Source organism: Geotrypetes seraphini, chromosome 3, assembly GCF_902459505.1.
Source record: "Geotrypetes seraphini chromosome 3, aGeoSer1.1, whole genome shotgun sequence".
NCBI lineage: Eukaryota > Metazoa > Chordata > Amphibia > Gymnophiona > Dermophiidae > Geotrypetes > Geotrypetes seraphini.
The window spans coordinates 110,820,591-110,840,646 of record NC_047086.1 but is presented as its reverse complement, the minus strand read 5'-3'; the positions used below and the strand labels follow the sequence as shown (position 1 = coordinate 110,840,646).

The following is a 20,056-nucleotide window of genomic DNA, read 5'->3' as shown; positions in this document are numbered from 1 at the left end:
GTGATTATGATAAACATACCGAAGGCCTCAAAATAGTTCCTGGCGGGCCGCATGTGGCCCCCAGGCCGCGGGTTTGAGACCACTGATCTAGAGCAAGTTCTGGAGCAAGTTCATACAAGATTGACTGAACATAAAAACAGGCTCCACAATGAAATGGTTACTGCTCCCATAGTAGCTCACTGTATGGAGAAATCTCATGTGTTTCAGGATCATCGCTGGTTGGTGTTGGAACAGATACCGGCAACGTTCCTTGGGGATAGAAAAAATCATCTACTATTAAGGGAACAATACTGTATATTAGAATTTAATACAATGGACCCCGCAGGGCTTAACGACAGTATTGAATGGAGTGCCCTGTTGTAAGCCGTTGCCTGGTTTTGCTGTGGATGTGGAACTGTCGCAATAGTTATTTTTGTCACAGAGTCACTCAGCAATGTAGTTCTGGTACAAGAAAGTTATTCAACAATGACGTTTGGCATTCTGTGTCTCCGCCCTTCTGACTCGCTGGCGGTGTTTGGAGATGCTTATTCGGCTTGTTCCCTTGCAGCATTGCAAGTCGGCCAAAGAAAAGCTCCTGAGCAAGGGTGTTTTACCTGAAACTGGGCCGGATGAGCTGGAAAACGTGGACAGTTTCTACACCACCAGGGCCGGGTTAAACAACACTGAACAATGCTGCAAAGAGCCACAGAATAATCCGAAGATAAGTGCTGAGCAACTTGCCAGTTTTGAGCAGCATTTTGGACTAGTTGATAACACTGGTTTTTGTTTATGGCACATTTTGAAACCTTCACTTAAGGGTTCCCGTATTTAATTTAGTGCACGTAGGTGAGCCTATGATGAGCTTGAAAAATAGCTCCCTTCAAGCTGTAGAAGCCTGGAACCCTGGTTCGCCAGGTGTTAATTAGCTTTCATTTATGCATTGAGGCTACATACACATACAAAGAATTAGTTTTCATATATTCCTATTGGGAATACATCAGTGCTATCAACTTTTCCAAGATTGCATCAGGAGATTACATATATCGTACTATCAGGGAGTAGAGAAGGGCATTATCTAAGCTAACACCGAAATAACACGTGTGTCCTTAACACTTACAGAACGGGTGAGAGCGCTCACGTGATGGCCACATGCTAATGGCTTAACCACTGTGGCAATGGAAAGTCACTTATTATTTCAAAATACGAAAAAAAATATAGACCTCTGACATCCAAGCAGTTACTCCAATGTCTACTACTGGAGCTTATAACACTGCTTTATACTGTACGTAATCATAGGTCAGAAAAACCTCCACTGCATAAACGCTGGATTTTACAAAGCCACAGTAGAGGTTTCTACTGCGGGCCACTGAGGCAAATGCTCCAACGCTCATAGAATTCTTATGAGTGTTGGAACGTTTACTTTGCCGGCCCACAGTAGAAACCTCTACTGCGGCTTTGTACAAAGGTGCCAAAATTTTTTAACTTCTATAGCATTTGGCAAAATAAGCAACTTGTACCTGTGTAAGATCCTGATGGAAACCTGTTTCACCATAGGTTTCGTCAGGAGATTAAAAAAAAACAAAAAACTCCAAAAACCTGTTATGCCGCAGCAAAACTTTTCAGCATCCATCTTCCCATGGTTAATGGCAACATTAGTGCATGGCCATTAATACATAAAAAATAGAAAATTGCCATTTTATGGCTGTGGAAAAAATGGGCTTAGTATGCATAAGTCCATACTAAGGTCATTTTTTTTTTTTTTTTGCTAAAGCTTATTAATAGGACCTCTTTGTTATATTTCATTTTTATATTGATGGGATATCAGTTTAATGAGCACACTGCTCTTTATTTGCAGCAGCTGTAATGGTTGCCTATGGCTCAAATGATTTTTTTTTTTAATGTGGTTTTGATAATACTGCCTCTTTCTGTGATGCAATCAAAGTAGTTTCACATTTTTATTATATACTGGTGCAGACTGGGCAGACTGGATGGATCGTTCAGGTCTTTATCTGCCCTCATTAACTATGTTACTATGGGGGGTTTTTTTGTCCCCAGTGACTCACAATCTAAGTTCTATACTTGGAGCAATGGAGGATTAAGAGACTTGCCCAGAGTTACAAGTAGCTTTATGAGAACTGAACCAAGTTCCCCAAGCTCTCAGCTCACCACACTAACCATTAGTCTACTCCTCCACTCAGTGGCATAGCAAGGCTGGGAGGTGCCCAGGGCAGTGGTGCCTCCTCATGCCCTCCTTCCACACGCTGCCACTCCCTCCCCATCCCCATCCCTCTTTACATCTTTTCCAGCAGGAGCAGCTTCTCCGGCCTGTTGTTCGCGCAGGCACTGGCTTTCCTTCTGATGTCATTTACTGGTCCTGCAACCCGGAAGTGATTTCAGAGGGGAGCTAGGCCAACACAAGCAGCAGGCTGAAAAAGTCGCTCGTGCTAGCGAATATTTAAAGAGGGGAGGGGAAGGGAGGGCGCAAGCATGGCATGGGGGTTAAAAACAAAGAGAAATTCAATGAATCTGCAGTAAAAGAATAGAGACAGAAACCCAAAAAACAAACTGCAGAACTAAATGTACAAGTACAGGAATTTTATTGAAAGTGAGTGAAATATTTCCCAAAAATGGCTCTCTTGTGCATGGGGACCGGTCCGTGTTGCAAAGAAACACTCCTTCCTCAGGGGGTCCGAGTTGTCCTATGCTTCACTAATAAGAACCATGTGGATTACAACGATGAGGAATAAAATCCAAAGAACTATCCAAAGTGGCTGACGCTCAGTGTGAACCAGCGCTTCCACCCTTTACGACGTCATTGCCTCCACTTATTTTAAGTTGGTCACTCTACCTGCAGCACAATTTTTCAAATTCAATTAGCTGCCCAAAACGATATTTAAGCTTGCTCTAAGTACACATGGGCACTGATTTTCTGTAGTTACCATTGACTTCATTCTCATATAACACTATTCAGTTATTTCACAGTAAATACTGGGTGGAACCTCTTTACAGCTTCTCTGATTACCAAAGTGGTGGTCTGACTAAGGCTTAACTTCTATATTTTTGGTTCTGCATGAATATACTTGCCCTCTCTTTCCTCAGTCTTTCCTAAAACCGTAATGATGAGCCTCAGAATGGTAAATCCCAGCAATGCACTTTTGTATTAAACTTGGCACACCACCAAACTTTAATATTTCCATCTTGATGGCTTTCAAGATTGGAACATTCTTTTACGTTAGAGGATTTTCCTCTGTTCCCTTGACTAAGTTAATGGAATCATAATGTATATAAAAGATTGTTATCTAATCCCACAGCCTCTTCCATAAATGTTTCAATCATCTTAAATACAGACTAGCTTGGCACACATCTGCCTAGATGAAATGCTGCCGGTAACAGCCTTAAGCAACACGTGAATGCTCTAATAGCCACTGCATAGATTCTATTGCACTGACTTTGAGACCACAAACAGTACAAGGACCTTGAGAAGAAGAACAAGTTTGCTTTTTTGCAGACAATACTATCCCCCCCCCCCTCACACCTTTTACGAAGCCATGTTGGGCTTATTTACAGCCGTGGCTGTGTTAGCTTCAGTGCTCATAAAATTTCTATGAACATCAGAGCTAATACCATCGTGGCTGGTGATAAAAAAGCTTAACGTGGCTTCGTAAAAGTAAGGTTGGGGGGGTACGTTTTACAACAGAATAGACACTGTGGAGAGAGTAGGAGTACTCTAGGAGTAGACAACCTTGGGCCTCAAGGGTCACAACCTATCGGGTTTTCAGGCATTCTCCAATGAATATGCATGAGATCTATTTAAATACAAAGGAGGCAGTGCATGCAAATAGATCTCATGCATATTCATTGGGGAAATCCTGAAAATCTGACTGGCTTGCTGCCCCTGAAGACCAAGGTTGTCCACCCCTGGAGTAGACAGAATGGCAAGTGATTTAAGAAACCTTGTCACACAACATAAGAATTGCCATGTGTGCACACAGGAATGGGACTTGTATATTTCATTTTTGTGGTTACACATCCAAAGTGGTTCACATACACATACACATACATACACACACACACACACATATATATATATATGTAAACCACTTTGGATATTTAACCACAAAAATGCAATATACAAGTCCCATTCCCATGTGCACACATCTCGTATGCATAAATGTTAGCTCCCAGTTAACAGAAATGTCTCATTAATGCCCATATTAAGCATAGTGCATTGGAGCCATGAACTGACCTTTTCAGATAAGTGGTCTACTGTTAAACAACTTTTGTAGAGCCATAACATTTGCCACTCCAGTAAAAGCAAGTATCCTTGCTCTATCCAATGTGTTATGATTAAAATTCAAGCACCTTTCCAGCAACATTGTACCGCTGCTGTGGCGCCTTGCTGAAGAGCTTATGAGCACATTTAAATATTTAAAAGCCTTTAAATGTTATATAAAGATACTATTTGAGAAACTTGCCCAGTATTGATGAGAGGGGTTTTTTTGTGTTTTGTTCTATTTTGAAAGTTTTGCCCCCTCAAGTGGACTGTAATTTAAAATCCCCGGTCTGTTTGGATCATACTAAGCATACTGCATGATTAATAGATAGATCCATGCATTAATCATTTTGGCAAAGCTATTAAGTTACCCAATCCAGGAGGGAGATTTTTTAGCTGGTTCTGATTTTAAACTTGCATCCCAAAGCAGTGTAGTATTTGCAGTTCATGATTCTACCCATTGAAATCAGTCCTGGAGGTCCCATAATGCACCAAGATGAGGTTGGCAGAAATCAAGGACCAGCCACAAAGTCCCCCCTCCTAGAATGGGTAATTTGGCAACTCTGTTTTGGTATTCTACTATCCTTTCTTGCGTGTCATTCAGTTTCTAATCCTGCAAAACAACCATCATCAAAGAATATGGACAATGCTTATATTAAACATCCCCCCCGCGCCCCCTCCCCCCCCCTGCAGTCTAGCTAGAAAATTCACTTCTTTTTTTTTTTCCTGTTTGAGAATACATCAAAGGTGGTTTTTTTTACCTACCCTACAAAGGGTGTTGTGCAGAGTGCAGACTGTTTCACAATGTACATTTTTAAAATTCCTATAATGAAATTCAGATAGAAGTTCAGACTCAGAGAGAGAAACTCAACCACAGCACTCAGAATGGTGAGGCACTTTGCCCATTCATGTTCCACTCAAAGTGATTGGTCTCTTTTGCACAACATAACTGCACATACCAGTGCTCAAAGTGGAGGAGGAGGAGGAGGAGGAGGCTGTTAAGTCCTTTGGAAAGCCAAGTGGAAGTAAAATTAAACAAATATCAATACATTCCTAAATGCTAATGCCATTTTTGAAGGACCTTAAAAGCTTTCATGGGGAAAAACTATTGTTTCTCATAACCTCTGCTAAATTCAATGTAAAGGACATTGCCAGCAAGTAAAACATTAATATTAATTAGCTGCATACGTCTCTCTGTAATGCATTTGGGATGCTTACAACATCTAGATTAAAGCAGAATATATGTAATTTTACAAAAAGGCAAGGGCCAATCCTGTGGTTTAGGCCACTGTTTCTCAGCTTGGTCCTGGAGTACCTCCTTCCCAGTCAGGTTTTCAGGATATCCACAATGAATATGCATGAATTTGATTTGCATATACAGTACACCTCCATTATATGCAAGTTTCTTTCGTGTATATTCATTATGGATATCTTGAAAACCTGACTGACAAGGGGTGTACTCCAGGACCGTGTTGAGAAACACTGGTTTAGGCTATAGTTAGGGTCACCAAGATACTGGTTGATCCAGTCCTGCCTTTGTCCCTCTCCATAAATGGAAATATCCCATTTTACTTAGTGAAATCAGAGCTATAATTCCATTAGGGACAAACTAGGAATGGATCAGTCTGTTTGTGTTAATTTGGCTGAGGTAACAACCTTATAATAGGGCTTCTAACCCAGACCATGGGGCATATCAAGACCCATTGGGTTCTCAGGATATCCACCATGAATATGCATGAGATAGATATATTTGAAAACCAAGGAGGAAGTGCATGTCAATTTCATGCATATTCATGATGGATATCCAGATAATCCGACAGGACTTAGTGAGCCATGAAGACTGGATCTACAAAATATAAGTGAATTGGAACAGTTAAAATGTGAATCATTTGTTTATTCTTTCCAAAAATACTAGGACTACAGGGCATGCAATGAAGCTACTATATTGTAAATTTAAAATAAACCATTTCTTCATTCAACCTGTAATTAAACTCTGAATTTATTGCTAGAGAATGTGATGAAAGCAGTTAGCTTAGCAGGGTTTTAAAAAGGTTTGGATAGTTTCCTAAAAGAAAAGTCCACAAGCCATTTTTAAAATGGACTTGGGGAAACCACTGCTTCTTTCTAGGATAAGCAGCAAAATATCTGTTCTACTCTTTTAGGATATTGCCAGGTACTTGTGACCTGGATGGGTCACTGTTGGAAACAGGATACTAGTCTTGATGGGCCGTCAGTCTGCCCCAGTATGGCAATGCTCATATGTAACTGTGTACAAGCAGACATTCAAGCACTAATCACTGATTTCACAAACTAAACTCCGCGTGTAAGAAAAATGTCAAACTACTAACAAAACTGTTGTTGTCATCAGTCCTATTTAATGTTAATGAGCTGTGACTTAAAGCTACATGGACACTTTCCACATACCACTGGTGCACATTAATATATTAGAAAACTGGTTCAGACAAGGACTTCTAAAAGCAAATGCAGGTTCAAGGACTAACATAAGGAAGACATTTTGCATCTGAATACTGTAATGCGATGAACGGAATTTTATCACACACAAAGTACATGCTCTCAGTTATAAATGCTCACCCAGATTCCTCCATAGCAATCTCCAAATTTACCCTCAGCCATGTCGATATAGCCTCCACGGGAACAAACAGGAGAAACTGCCTTCACACCAGTGAACAGCAAACAAAACAACAAAGGTGGCCAATTGGTGTTCAGTCTCTTTTATTATGATGGACACGACAAGATCGTGTTTTGGCCCTCAAGGGCCTGCCTCAGGAGTCTTATTGTAAATCAAATCGAGCAGCAGTCAGCAGTACATGTTAGTTCATCAAGGAGAGGTTTTTCATAGAATGTGTTGAAAAGTTTGTGGATATTGTACGATTTGATTTACAATAAGACTCCTGAGGAAGTGTGAAGGCCTCTTAGGGGAAGATATTGAGTGGCTCTCTTTCAGCTTAAAAATTAATAAAGACCACTAAACTATTCTGCGAGGTTGTATAAGTGGCACAGTATGTAAATTCAAGGGGGCATACACATTAGCAAAGGATGAGCAGGGCTCCAGATTAGGCACATAATTTACAGAATCCATCTAGGTACGCATGCCTTGCCACAGTCACATGACTTCAGTTACAACAGGTCAGTTGCTGGGTGTGTAAATGTCAGATGCACCGAGGTTGAGTTACGCTAGTATTACATAATGGAATCCAGATGTCATTAAAGAATAAGCTCTTATTGTGTGGCATCGGGCACCTAAACAGAGACGTTCACTTATAGAGTTCCCCACTAATGCATGCTTATTATGGTTATCCTGAAAATCAGACTAAGGGATATGTCAGGGACAAGCTTGGGAAACACCAGATAACAGCACAATAAACCCACCAACATACTCATTCTTTCTCCTGATACACATGATTTTTTTTTTTTTGCCCATGCGGACATTCTTCACCTGCTATTCTTACCATACTGCTGTACTGTAAGCACAAAGATGTCTGCTTAAGATTTGTTTGTGCGCGCACACAGATTGCACAAAAAAAGCAAAAGTTCCGAATGGCCAGCATCAGTCCATGCTCCCTCAGGAACACGATGGGATTGATATTCAAAGCATTTTAGCTAGCCAGAAAGTGCTCCTGCCTGGTTAAATGCAGGGATATCCACTCTTATGCCATTACATGTCACCACAGCCTGCTAAAGTGAAAGCTGGCTATTTTGTGGGCAATCCGGGGGGTGGAGTCAACACAGAAGTGCTGAAAATCGGCACTTAACCACACAATCGCTTGTTAAACAACTATATTGGACTGCATAAAACACAGGCCATTCTTTATGCGGTGCTGCTTAGGCAGCTAAGCGCTGAATATCACATCTTTAACTGCATAAAAGATAGCTGGCCACATATCTGTTTATTCAATGCTGGCGCCTGGACACGATCCAGCAGTGAATATCTGAGAATAACGCCTCCGGTGGCTTAAAAAAAAAACAAGAAGAAAAAAGCTGAATACTACCAGCTGAATATCTATCCTTAAAGGGTTATATCTTGGAGTGGCTACAATATTTCAACCATTATTATTGAACCAGCAAGGATAAATGTGTTCAGCAATAAACAGCAGCCCAGTGGGCTCTGGCTTACCACAGGTGTAGATTACATTGAGATGCTTAGGGACTCCCGGATAACAGGGATCTCCAAACTCGTAGGTGCTGGCATACACACTGCAGCTTCTTTTCCCATGGCAGCGCCTGGTCATCAGCTGGAGGGCAGAGGCTGACTGACATTCTACAGTCAAAGAAAATAATAATATAAGTAAATCTTATTTCAGAATCTATGGATAAAAGAAAACATCTCAACGGATACCGTCCATCTGAAATAACTTTCACTATTTCAAGTTGTGTGGGGTTCTTAAAAAAGATTGATAACAGGCCAGTTATGAAACACTGAATGGTTGAAAAAATAAACAATGAGCAATATTTACTCGTATTTTAGGTATTTATACACTGCCTATCAAAGTTATCTAAGTGGTTTACAATCAAGGTACTCAAGCATTTTCCCTATCTGTCCCAGTGGGCTCACAATCTATCTAATGTACCTGGGGCAATGGAGGTTTGAGTGACTTGCCTAGGTCACATGGAACAGCATGGGATTTGAACCCGCAACCTCAGGGCGCTAAGGCAGTTGCTCTAATCACTACGCCACTCCTTCCTCCTTGAAGACTCACTGCTTAGCTCCTGTTAAGAAAGCGCAGAAATGAACGGGTCAATATTTAAACCTGGCAGTGAGTATGGTTTTTCAAGCACCGGCCACAGCATTTAAAAAAAAAAAAATCTATATTTGGGCACTCCCACACAGATAGGCAGATGCCCTGAATAAGTGCAGAACACTGGCTGCTATACAAATACCCCCATATTCTATAAAACATGCCCACATGTGGGCGTCCAAAGTCAGCGCCCAAAACAATGAGCAAATGGGCTCCAATGATTTAATTATTGGAATTAACAAGCATTTAATTGGCACAAGCTATTGGCACAAGATCTGGCTATGCACTTTTCTGTAACAATGTACATGCGCAACTGAAAAGGGGAGGGTGTTCCAGGCGTCCCTAAAGCAAAGATGAAGATAAAAAGTGAGGCAATTTGGAAACTCCCACAATGAATAACAACCCCACTGGTTGGGAATTGATTGTAGAAAGGCCTAGAAGTTTATCATATTCTTCTTTAGATTAAGGTTCCGGCCTACCATGAGATGGTAGCAATTCTGCTTACTTTATTAGCTAATAAGCTTACTATTCCAGTTCACTGTTATCTAATAAAAAGATAACCACGACTGTTGAGTCTTTTTACTTATCCTTTAATGCACGATTGAGATACTGCATTAAAGGATAAGTAAAAAGACTCAACAGTTGTGGTTTTTAAGATTCCCTCAATAAATATGCATGAGATAAATCTGCATACACTGCAAATTTATCTAATGAATATTCATTATGAATATCCTGAAAACCTGACTAGCCTGGTGGGTCCTGAGGACTGGGTTGAGAACCCTGCTGTAGTATATCAAGAAGGGATATAAAACTATGAATAGTGAAAAAAGTTAATTTTTTAAAATTCTACACAATAATAAAGTGAAACTGGGAAGAGAGCAGCCGGCAAGGAAATAAACTTAAGAGCAACATCAGGAAATATTTTTTCACAGGAAGGGTAAAGGAGGGAAATGTATTTTGAGGATTTAAATTACATAATTATAATATTGTAATCACATCATATGTCTTATTGTATTAATAATTGGGAGGAGGATGGGAGAAAATGATTGTTTTATGTATTACTTGTGTAGTTAATAGTGCGTTTTATGCAGTACTTTATGTTCAATTAATTGGTATTGCACTGTCAACGTTTGAAAATCAATAAAGATTAAAAAAAAAAAAGAAGAAGGGTGAGGGTTGCCTGGAACACCCTCCCCAGTGGTGGTGGTGAGGACAAAAACAGTAATGAAGTTCAAAAATGTGTAGGATAAACACAAGGAGCTTTAAATTGCACAGAGAGAAGATCCTTAAGTACCAAGAAATGTAGTCTGGGACAAAGAAAACGTGGCAAAAGATACAGAAATAGTTCTCATAATTTTGGGTGCCACAGTCTTGATGAAAAAGAACTTCCAAGCACATTTGGATAAATTATCCATTCAAGTTACATCTTATGAACTCCAAGCAGGAAGCTAATGAAAGGGATGAGACTTGATATACTGTTTTTCTGTATGATTACACAATCAAAGCAGTTTATGTATTTTAGAGAAGTACTTCTTTTGTACCTGGCGCAATGAAGTGTTAAGTAACTTGGCCCAGAGTCACAAGGAGCCGTTGCGGGAAGCAAAACGCAAAACGTCAGGGCGTTGAGACAGCTGCTCTAACAACTAGATCACTCATTAATGCATGTACCACAACAGTGTTTCTCAACTCAGTCCTGGAGTACCCCCTTGCCAGTCAGGTTTTCAGGATATCCACAATGCATAAACTGCCTCCACTATATGCACATTTCTTTCATGCCTATTCATTGTGGATATCCTGATAATCTGCCTGGCAAGGGGGTACTCCAGGATCGAGTTGAAAAACACTGTACTACAACACGAGACTAACATCATACTCCACATGCCAGGTTCATTATTCTCATGGTATGCACACAAAAATAACCCTTTTGCAGTCACTGTCTCCCTAAAGGATGGGATTAACACAAAACTTAAATGGCCACTTCCAAAGAGGCTTAGAGCAGTGATTCTCAACCCTGTCCTGGAGGAACACCAGGCCAATCGGGTTTTCAGGCTAGCCCTAATGAATATGCATGAGAGAGATTTGCATATGATGGAAGTGATAGGCATGCAAATTTGCTTCATGCATATTCATTAGGGCTAGCCTGAAAACCCAATTGGCCTGGTGTTCCTCCAGGACAGGGTTGGGAACCACTGGCTTAGAGGGTACATAACCTGTATGGAGAGCAGAGGGTTGTAACCTGCATGGGGTGGCAGGTGCATGGGGTGAACTCTAACTGCCTTACTGAGCAAATTACCATTACTATGTTCATAGAGCAGGCAGATAAAAAGAGTTTTTTTTCTATCCTGCAAGCCACAGAAACCTGAATTCTAATCTTTCAGTAGCATATATACTGTACGCAGCTCAGCACCCAGCGTGTCACAGATGCAATATCGCTTGTCCAGAATGACACACCTATCTACTGGAAAAGATATTATCAAGGTAAGGACCAGTGGCATAGTAAGAGTGAGAGGCATCCAGGGCAGTGGCGCCCCCTCCCCCACCACCTTCTCCACCCCACCCCCATCCGTTCCTTCCCCACCCCCTCCTGCCGCGCACGTACCTCTTTCCCCTTTAATGTGAGCGGCAACCCCAACCTTCCGCTCATACCAACATCAGCTCTTCCTCCGAGATAACGTCCTGGGCGTGGGTCCAGGATTTGACATCAGACGAAGAGCTGACGCTGGCGCAAGTAGCAGGTTGGGGGGTCACTGCTCACGCCGCAAACAATAAAGAGGTGCACAGGAAGGGGTGCGCATGCGTATTGTGGGGGGAGAGGGGGCGTAGAGCTGGTGCCCCCAACAAGACAGCGCCCAGGGCAAACCACCCCCCCCTCGCCCTTTACTTCACCAGTGGTAAGGACATAATCTCTTTTTATCAAGCACTGTTATGTACTATCTTGCCATACCACGTACTGTCATGCACTGTCACTGCCGATACTTCCACACATTCAATGCTATACCATACCTAGCATATATTTTCATTCATAGCCATTTACTGTACTGCCATGCCATGCACTGTCATATTCCTGCCATGCTCCTGTTTGTATTGTCTGCCATACCATGTACTGTCATGCATCCTAATGCGCTGCCATGCTCTGTTATGTACTGCCCGTTTCCACGCTTCATACCGTCAGGCATTATAAAGTACTGTCAAGCTCTATCAAGTTCCATCTAGGCAGTCTCGTTAAACTTTCAGTTATATACGGTCTGTGTCTGTATATGGCCACTTGGTGGAGGATGGGCTGGGGAGGGCTTCAATGGCTGGGAGGGTGTAGATGGGCTGGAGTAGGTTTTAACGGAGATTTTGGCAGTAGGAACCCAAGCACAGTATCGGGTAGAGCTTTGGATTCTTGCCCAGAAATAGCTAAGAAGAAAAAATTTAAAAAATTTAAATTGAATCAGGTTGGGCAGACTGGATGGACCATTCTGGTCTTTATCTGCCATCATCTACTATGTTACTATGTTATCAGTTACCACAATGTCATACCAAACTGAAAATATCACCACCCCATGCTGTATGAAGTCTTGGCCTGTCATATCCTATTAAGCAATGCCATGTTTTTTGAGTACTAACATGCTTCCCTATGTATTGTCCTATCATGTCATGATATACATTACTATACCCTGTTATGTTTTGTTATATATGTAAACTTGTAACTCATTCTGAGCTCTTCTGGGAGGACAGGATATGAAGCCAAATAAATAAATACTGCAAACACTGAACAAAACACAGACTTTTCTTCTCCTGTCAGCGGCAGGATTTTCTCTTTGTGTCCAAGGTTTCACAAAAAAATATACTGTCAATTATCTACACTTACATATAATCGGGATACAATAATAACCCTATGTATTTACCTTATATTTGTGTGTGTGTTGGTGTAGTTACCTGTGAGCTCAAGGCCACCTAGCGGTGACACCACACTACTCTCTCTGCTCGGTGGCATCCTAGTATCTGCCCTCCTATCACTGAATCCTGTCCCTCCCCAGTATATCTTACACATGTACCCGGTGCCTGTAGTGATCCATTTTTTGATGCCGCACCAACCCTGGCCCCACAAGCGTCCCTCTACCATTTCCTGCACTCGCTGACATCATTTTCTATTTCCTGTCTGGCAGAACACACAGAGGGAAGCTTGTGGGGGCCAGTGCCAGGAGTGGAATTGAATTGCTGTTGGCACCGAGAACTTGCGCAAGGTATAGCATGGAGGGATGGGATTCATCGGTAGGAGGGCAGATGCTGGGATGCTGTGGAGGAGAGACAAAGTGGAATGCTGTGGAGGAGAGATGGAGAGACAGAGATCCTTTTTATATTACTGTATATGTCTGGGAGGAAGAGTAGAAGGGCCCATCCATAATACTGGTTCTGGCTATGCCAGGGGAAAAGCTTAGGTTTGGTGCCAACTATATGAGGGGGTGCTGGAAAGTTCTCAGCCCAACCAACCAACTTCCTAAATTCTGAGCGTTGTTTTGCCACTGTAGCTGAAATGAGTGTTATCTTATTTCATTAAGTGCCAATTTGCAGAAACAAAATTCTATATTGTTTCAGATATATCTACGTCATTCTCTTCTTGGTTGGGTTGAGAACTTTTCAGCACCCCCTTGTATACAGGTACTTACTTTGTACCTGGGGCATTGGAGGATTAAGCGACTTGCCCAGAGTCACAAGGAGCAGCCCTGGGGTTCAATCCCATAACTGGGTACAGAAGCAGCCGCTCTAGGCCACTCCTCACAGCTGATTTGTAAAATGGAGCACTGGAATTTACGCCAGCTGAAACCTGGCATAAATGCTAGCCTGAAACTCAGCATTTCAGCACATAAATGGTATTATTCTATAAAACATGCACCCTTTTCAGGTATGCACTAACAGGCTATTGGTCAGTTTTGTTGCTTTTCCCCCCAAAATATAAAATAAAATATATATGTTAATTTTTCCATTTGGTTTCAATTTTAAAATACAATTTCCATGACAAAGGCAAGGAGGTAACATTCAAAACGAAGATCAGACTTTTCCACACACTCATTTTTTCGGTGGTCGGTTACAGATGTGAAAGCTGGATACTGCGGACACAAAACAGAAAAATTGACTCATTTGAACTTTGATGCTGGAGAAGGATTTTAGGTGTGCCGTGGACTGCCAGAAGAACTAACAAATCAATTCTGGAAGAGATCAAACTGGCTATATCACTCGAAGTCCAAATGATGAAGTTACGACTGTCTTATTTTGGTCACACCATCAGAAGAGAGAGATCACTGGAGAAGGACATATGTTTGGGAAGATCGAACGAACCAGGAAAAGAGGGCAACCTGCAATCAGATAGCTGGACACGTTGAAAACAACCATGGGGATGATGCTGGAGGACCTTTCCGGACTAGCACAAAACCAATTTCTTTTTAGGTCCGCAATTCATCAAGTTACTAGGACTAAGCACGAATCGATGGCACCTAATAACAATGATCAACCATTTTTCATGTATATCTATTTGTCTATTTTTAATGTTAATGTTCATATTTTTTAACGTATGTTTATCATTTATAGACTCCTGGTGCAGGCCATAGGGCCGAACGACATTTGTGTCAAGTCATTACAGTTTGAAAAATAAAGTATTGAACACTTTTTGGTCATCTTCACTGTGTTTCTGTGGATTATTCTATAAAACTGCATGCCCCCGTTTCAGGTATGCACTAACAGGCTATTGGTCAGTTTTGTTGCTTTTCACCCCAAAATATAAAATAAAATATATATGTTAATTTTTCCATTTGGTTTCAATTTTAAAATACAATTTCCATGACAAAGGCAAGGAGGTAACATTCAAAACGAAGATCAGACTTTTCCACACACTCATTTTTTCGGTGGTCGGTTACAGATGTGAAAGCTGGATACTGCGGACACAAAACAGAAAAATTGACTCATTTGAACTTTGATGCTGGAGAAGGATTTTAGGTGTGCCGTGGACTGCCAGAAGAACTAACAAAGCAATTCTGGAAGAGATCAAACTGGCTATATCACTCGAAGTCCAAATGATGAAGTTACGACTGTCTTATTTTGGTCACACCATCAGAAGAGAGAGATCACTGGAGAAGGACATATGTTTGGGAAGATCGAACGAACCAGGAAAAGAGGGCAACCTGCAATCAGATAGCTGGACACGTTGAAAACAACCATGGGGATGATGCTGGAGGACCTTTCCGGACTAGCACAAAACCAATTTCTTTTTAGGTCCGCAATTCATCAAGTTACTAGGACTAAGCACGAATCGATGGCACCTAATAACAATGATCAACCATTTTTCATGTATATCTATTTGTCTATTTTTAATGTTAATGTTCATATTTTTTAACGTATGTTTATCATTTATAGACTCCTGGTGCAGGCCATAGGGCCGAACGACATTTGTGTCAAGTCATTACAGTTTGAAAAATAAAGTATTGAACACTTTTTGGTCATCTTCACTGTGTTTCTGTGGATTATTCTATAAAACTGCATGCCCCCGTTTCAGGTATGCACTAACAGGCTATTGGTCAGTTTTGTTGCTTTTCCCCCCAAAATATAAAATAAAATATATATGTTAATTTTTCTATTTGGTTTCAATTTTAAAATACAATTTCCATGACAAAGGCAAGGAGGTAACATTCAAAACGAAGATCAGACTTTTCCACACACTCATTTTTTCGGTGGTCGGTTACAGATGTGAAAGCTGGATACTGCGGACACAAAACAGAAAAATTGACTCATTTGAACTTTGATGCTGGAGAAGGATTTTAGGTGTGCCGTGGACTGCCAGAAGAACTAACAAAGCAATTCTGGAAGAGATCAAACTGGCTATATCACTCGAAGTCCAAATGATGAAGTTACGACTGTCTTATTTTGGTCACACCATCAGAAGAGAGAGATCACTGGAGAAGGACATATGTTTGGGAAGATCGAACGAACCAGGAAAAGAGGGCAACCTGCAATCAGATAGCTGGACACGTTGAAAACAACCATGGGGATGATGCTGGAGGACCTTTCCGGACTAGCACAAAACCAATTTCTTTTTAGGTCCGCAATTCATCAAGTTACTAGGACTAAGCACGAATCGATGGCACCTAATAACAATGATCAACCATTTTTCATGTATATCTATTTGTCTATTTTTAATGTTAATGTTCATATTTTTTAACGTATGTTTATCATTTATAGACTCCTGATGCAGGCCATAGGGCCGAACGACATTTGTGTCAAGTCATTACAGTTTGAAAAATAAAGTATTGAACACTTTTTGGTCATCTTCACTGTGTTTCTGTGGATTATTCTATAAAACTGCATGCCCCCGTTTCAGGTATGCACTAACAGGCTATTGGTCAGTTTTGTTGCTTTTCCCCCAAAATATAAAATAAAATATATATGTTAATTTTTCCATTTGGTTTCAATTTTAAAATACAATTTCCATGACAAAGGCAAGGAGGTAACATTCAAAACGAAGATCAGACTTTTCCACACACTCATTTTTTCGGTGGTCGGTTACAGATGTGAAAGCTGGATACTGCGGACACAAAACAGAAAAATTGACTCATTTGAACTTTGATGCTGGAGAAGGATTTTAGGTGTGCCGTGGACTGCCAGAAGAACTAACAAAGCAATTCTGGAAGAGATCAAACTGGCTATATCACTCGAAGTCCAAATGATGAAGTTACGACTGTCTTATTTTGGTCACACCATCAGAAGAGAGAGATCACTGGAGAAGGACATATGTTTGGGAAGATCGAACGAACCAGGAAAAGAGGGCAACCTGCAATCAGATAGCTGGACACGTTGAAAACAACCATGGGGATGATGCTGGAGGACCTTTCCGGACTAGCACAAAACCAATTTCTTTTTAGGTCCGCAATTCATCAAGTTACTAGGACTAAGCACGAATCGATGGCACCTAATAACAATGATCAACCATTTTTCATGTATATCTATTTGTCTATTTTTAATGTTAATGTTCATATTTTTTAACGTATGTTTATCATTTATAGACTCCTGGTGCAGGCCATAGGGCCGAACGACATTTGTGTCAAGTCATTACAGTTTGAAAAATAAAGTATTGAACACTTTTTGGTCATCTTCACTGTGTTTCTGTGGATTATTCTATAAAACTGCATGCCCCCGTTTCAGGTATGCACTAACAGGCTATTGGTCAGTTTTGTTGCTTTTCCCCCCAAAATATAAAATAAAATATATATGTTAATTTTTCCATTTGGTTTCAATTTTAAAATACAATTTCCATGACAAAGGCAAGGAGGTAACATTCAAAACGAAGATCAGACTTTTCCACACACTCATTTTTTCGGTGGTCGGTTACAGATGTGAAAGCTGGATACTGCGGACACAAAACAGAAAAATTGACTCATTTGAACTTTGATGCTGGAGAAGGATTTTAGGTGTGCCGTGGACTGCCAGAAGAACTAACAAAGCAATTCTGGAAGAGATCAAACTGGCTATATCACTCGAAGTCCAAATGATGAAGTTACGACTGTCTTATTTTGGTCACACCATCAGAAGAGAGAGATCACTGGAGAAGGACATATGTTTGGGAAGATCGAACGAACCAGGAAAAGAGGGCAACCTGCAATCAGATAGCTGGACACGTTGAAAACAACCATGGGGATGATGCTGGAGGACCTTTCCGGACTAGCACAAAACCAATTTCTTTTTAGGTCCGCAATTCATCAAGTTACTAGGACTAAGCACGAATCGATGGCACCTAATAACAATGATCAACCATTTTTCATGTATATCTATTTGTCTATTTTTAATGTTAATGTTCATATTTTTTAACGTATGTTTATCATTTATAGACTCCTGATGCAGGCCATAGGGCCGAACGACATTTGTGTCAAGTCATTACAGTTTGAAAAATAAAGTATTGAACACTTTTTGGTCATCTTCACTGTGTTTCTGTGGATTATTCTATAAAACTGCATGCCCCCGTTTCAGGTATGCACTAACAGGAAAATTCGACATATTTATTTATTTTAAAATTTATATACCATTTACACCTAGATAGTTTCCAAAGAAAAACATGCATAATAATAAAAACAATACTATAGTAAAATCTGGCAACCCTATTTAAAGCAGATAAGAAATTTTTAAAATAAATAATATAGAATTAGGCTCTAAAGGATTTAGGCACAGGTTGATACATAATAGCAGACAGGAATGTGCACATGCAAATCCAAATTAGTGCTATTGATTGTTAAAGGCCTATTAATTCAGTATTGATAGCTTATTTGGATCTGCACCTAAATTTAGATGTTGATCTTTTAGCACATATGATATGGAATCTGTGAGTATATGCAGGCATTTTCTCTGTCCCTGCTGGGCTCACAACCTAAGATATTTTTTGCACCTGGAGCAATGGAGGGTTAAGTGACTTGCCCAGGGTCAGAGAGAGCTGCAGTGGGGAACTGAACCCAGTTCCCCATGTCACTGTACTAACCATTAGGACTGAACTCATAACCCCCTGGTTTACAAAGCCAGTACTCTAACCACTGAACTATGGAGTCTTATAAATACTTGTATTCAAGCCTTGAATATATAAAGACTTCAAACAGTACTAAATCTAGATGCCAGTTTATAGAATCTCCCCACCCCACCCCCTCCAGCTTGCAGATACTGTACTTTCTAACTGCAGACTTCACATCAGTTTTCAAAGGGTTAACTTTCACTTTGAAAACTGAATCTGGGAAAGTAAACACACATATCTGTAACTGCTGGCTATGTGGGTACTTTTCCATAAAAACATATGTACCTCTTTGGAAATCCAAAAGAACTTGTGTAAGTGTATGTTCCGCCTCTAACCCCAACCACAGGAATACCTCTCCAGTGCATGCATACGTTTGCACACGTGTTCCCCTCTATGTGCATATGTGAATGGTAATTTTCAAAGCCCCAGTATAATGCACAAAACCTTGTTTCATGCTTTTGAAAACTGTTCTGATATTGAACAATCTCTGCTTCTTAAAGCTTAAAATCTTACCTAATGAGAAACCAGTCCCAGGTGGATATAAATATTTCCTTCTCAACGTATTCGTTAAGCTAGCTTTCAGATTAATTTGCCAGAGCTTCATTACAATGGTGGATCATAATACTTCAAAGCAGTTGTAAGGAAATCGACTCCCATTCAGCTAAATGGTGAAATGTCATGATCTGACATCTTTATTCTCCTATTATCTGACACTGAAGATGTCAGCCACTCATCAAAGCAACAACTGGGTGATTGATGAGGTTCAGGCACTCTCCTAAATCAAGTTGCCTCCACCCCTCTAGCTATAACGAAGACAGTGAACCATTTCAAACGCTGTGATGATGTTTAAAAGAGCTTGTAATAGCATTCAGTGCACATCACAGATTCCTTGATTCCTTGATCCATAATTTGTTAAAACAATCCTCATCTCAAGGTCAGGCCCAGTGGCGTAGTCAAGGGGGGGGCAGGGGGAGCGGACTGCCCCAGGTGCTGGCTTTGCAGGGGTGCCAACATCTCTCCTACTCTCCCCCCCCCCCCAACATACCTCTTTAAATGTCTGCCAGTGCTGGCAGCATTTTCCACTTGCTGCTCATACCATCCTTGGTTTCCATCTGACATCACTTCCTGGTCACGGGACCAGGACATGACATCAGAAGGGAGCTGAGGCTAGCACAAGCAGCGGTCGGAAGATGCTACTTGTGCAGGCGAACATTTCAAGAGGTACACAAAGGGCGGGGGGCACTCAAGCGGTGGGGAAGAGTGGGAGGCACACGGCGCAGCAATGCCAGGCACTACCACCCCAGGCGCCAACCTCCCTCACTATCCCACTGGTCAGGCCTCTAAATATTAAGGGGAAATTCAATAAATGGCGGCCAAAGTTAGGTGATGGGATGATCTGTGCTAAGCTAGCTTTCCATAAAGGGTACTCTGTGCAGAACGACCTTTGCAGAATACTAGCTTAGCCCACATTTTGGAGCTAAAAAATCTGGTGCCTAAAAACATGCTGTGCGCTATTCT

General features: G+C 41.0%; 1 protein-coding gene across 2 annotated transcripts in view; it reads right to left on the bottom strand.

Moving 5' to 3' along the window:
* EVA1A (eva-1 homolog A, regulator of programmed cell death) overlaps positions 1-20,056 on the bottom strand; it is a 552,387-nt gene that overhangs the window by 291,934 nt on the left and 240,397 nt on the right. For both annotated transcript variants that reach the window (XM_033939410.1, XM_033939411.1), the window contains one exon: positions 8,388-8,531. In XM_033939410.1, the coding sequence (XP_033795301.1) occupies positions 8,388-8,531 (144 nt within the window). The remainder of the gene's footprint in view (positions 1-8,387; positions 8,532-20,056) is intronic.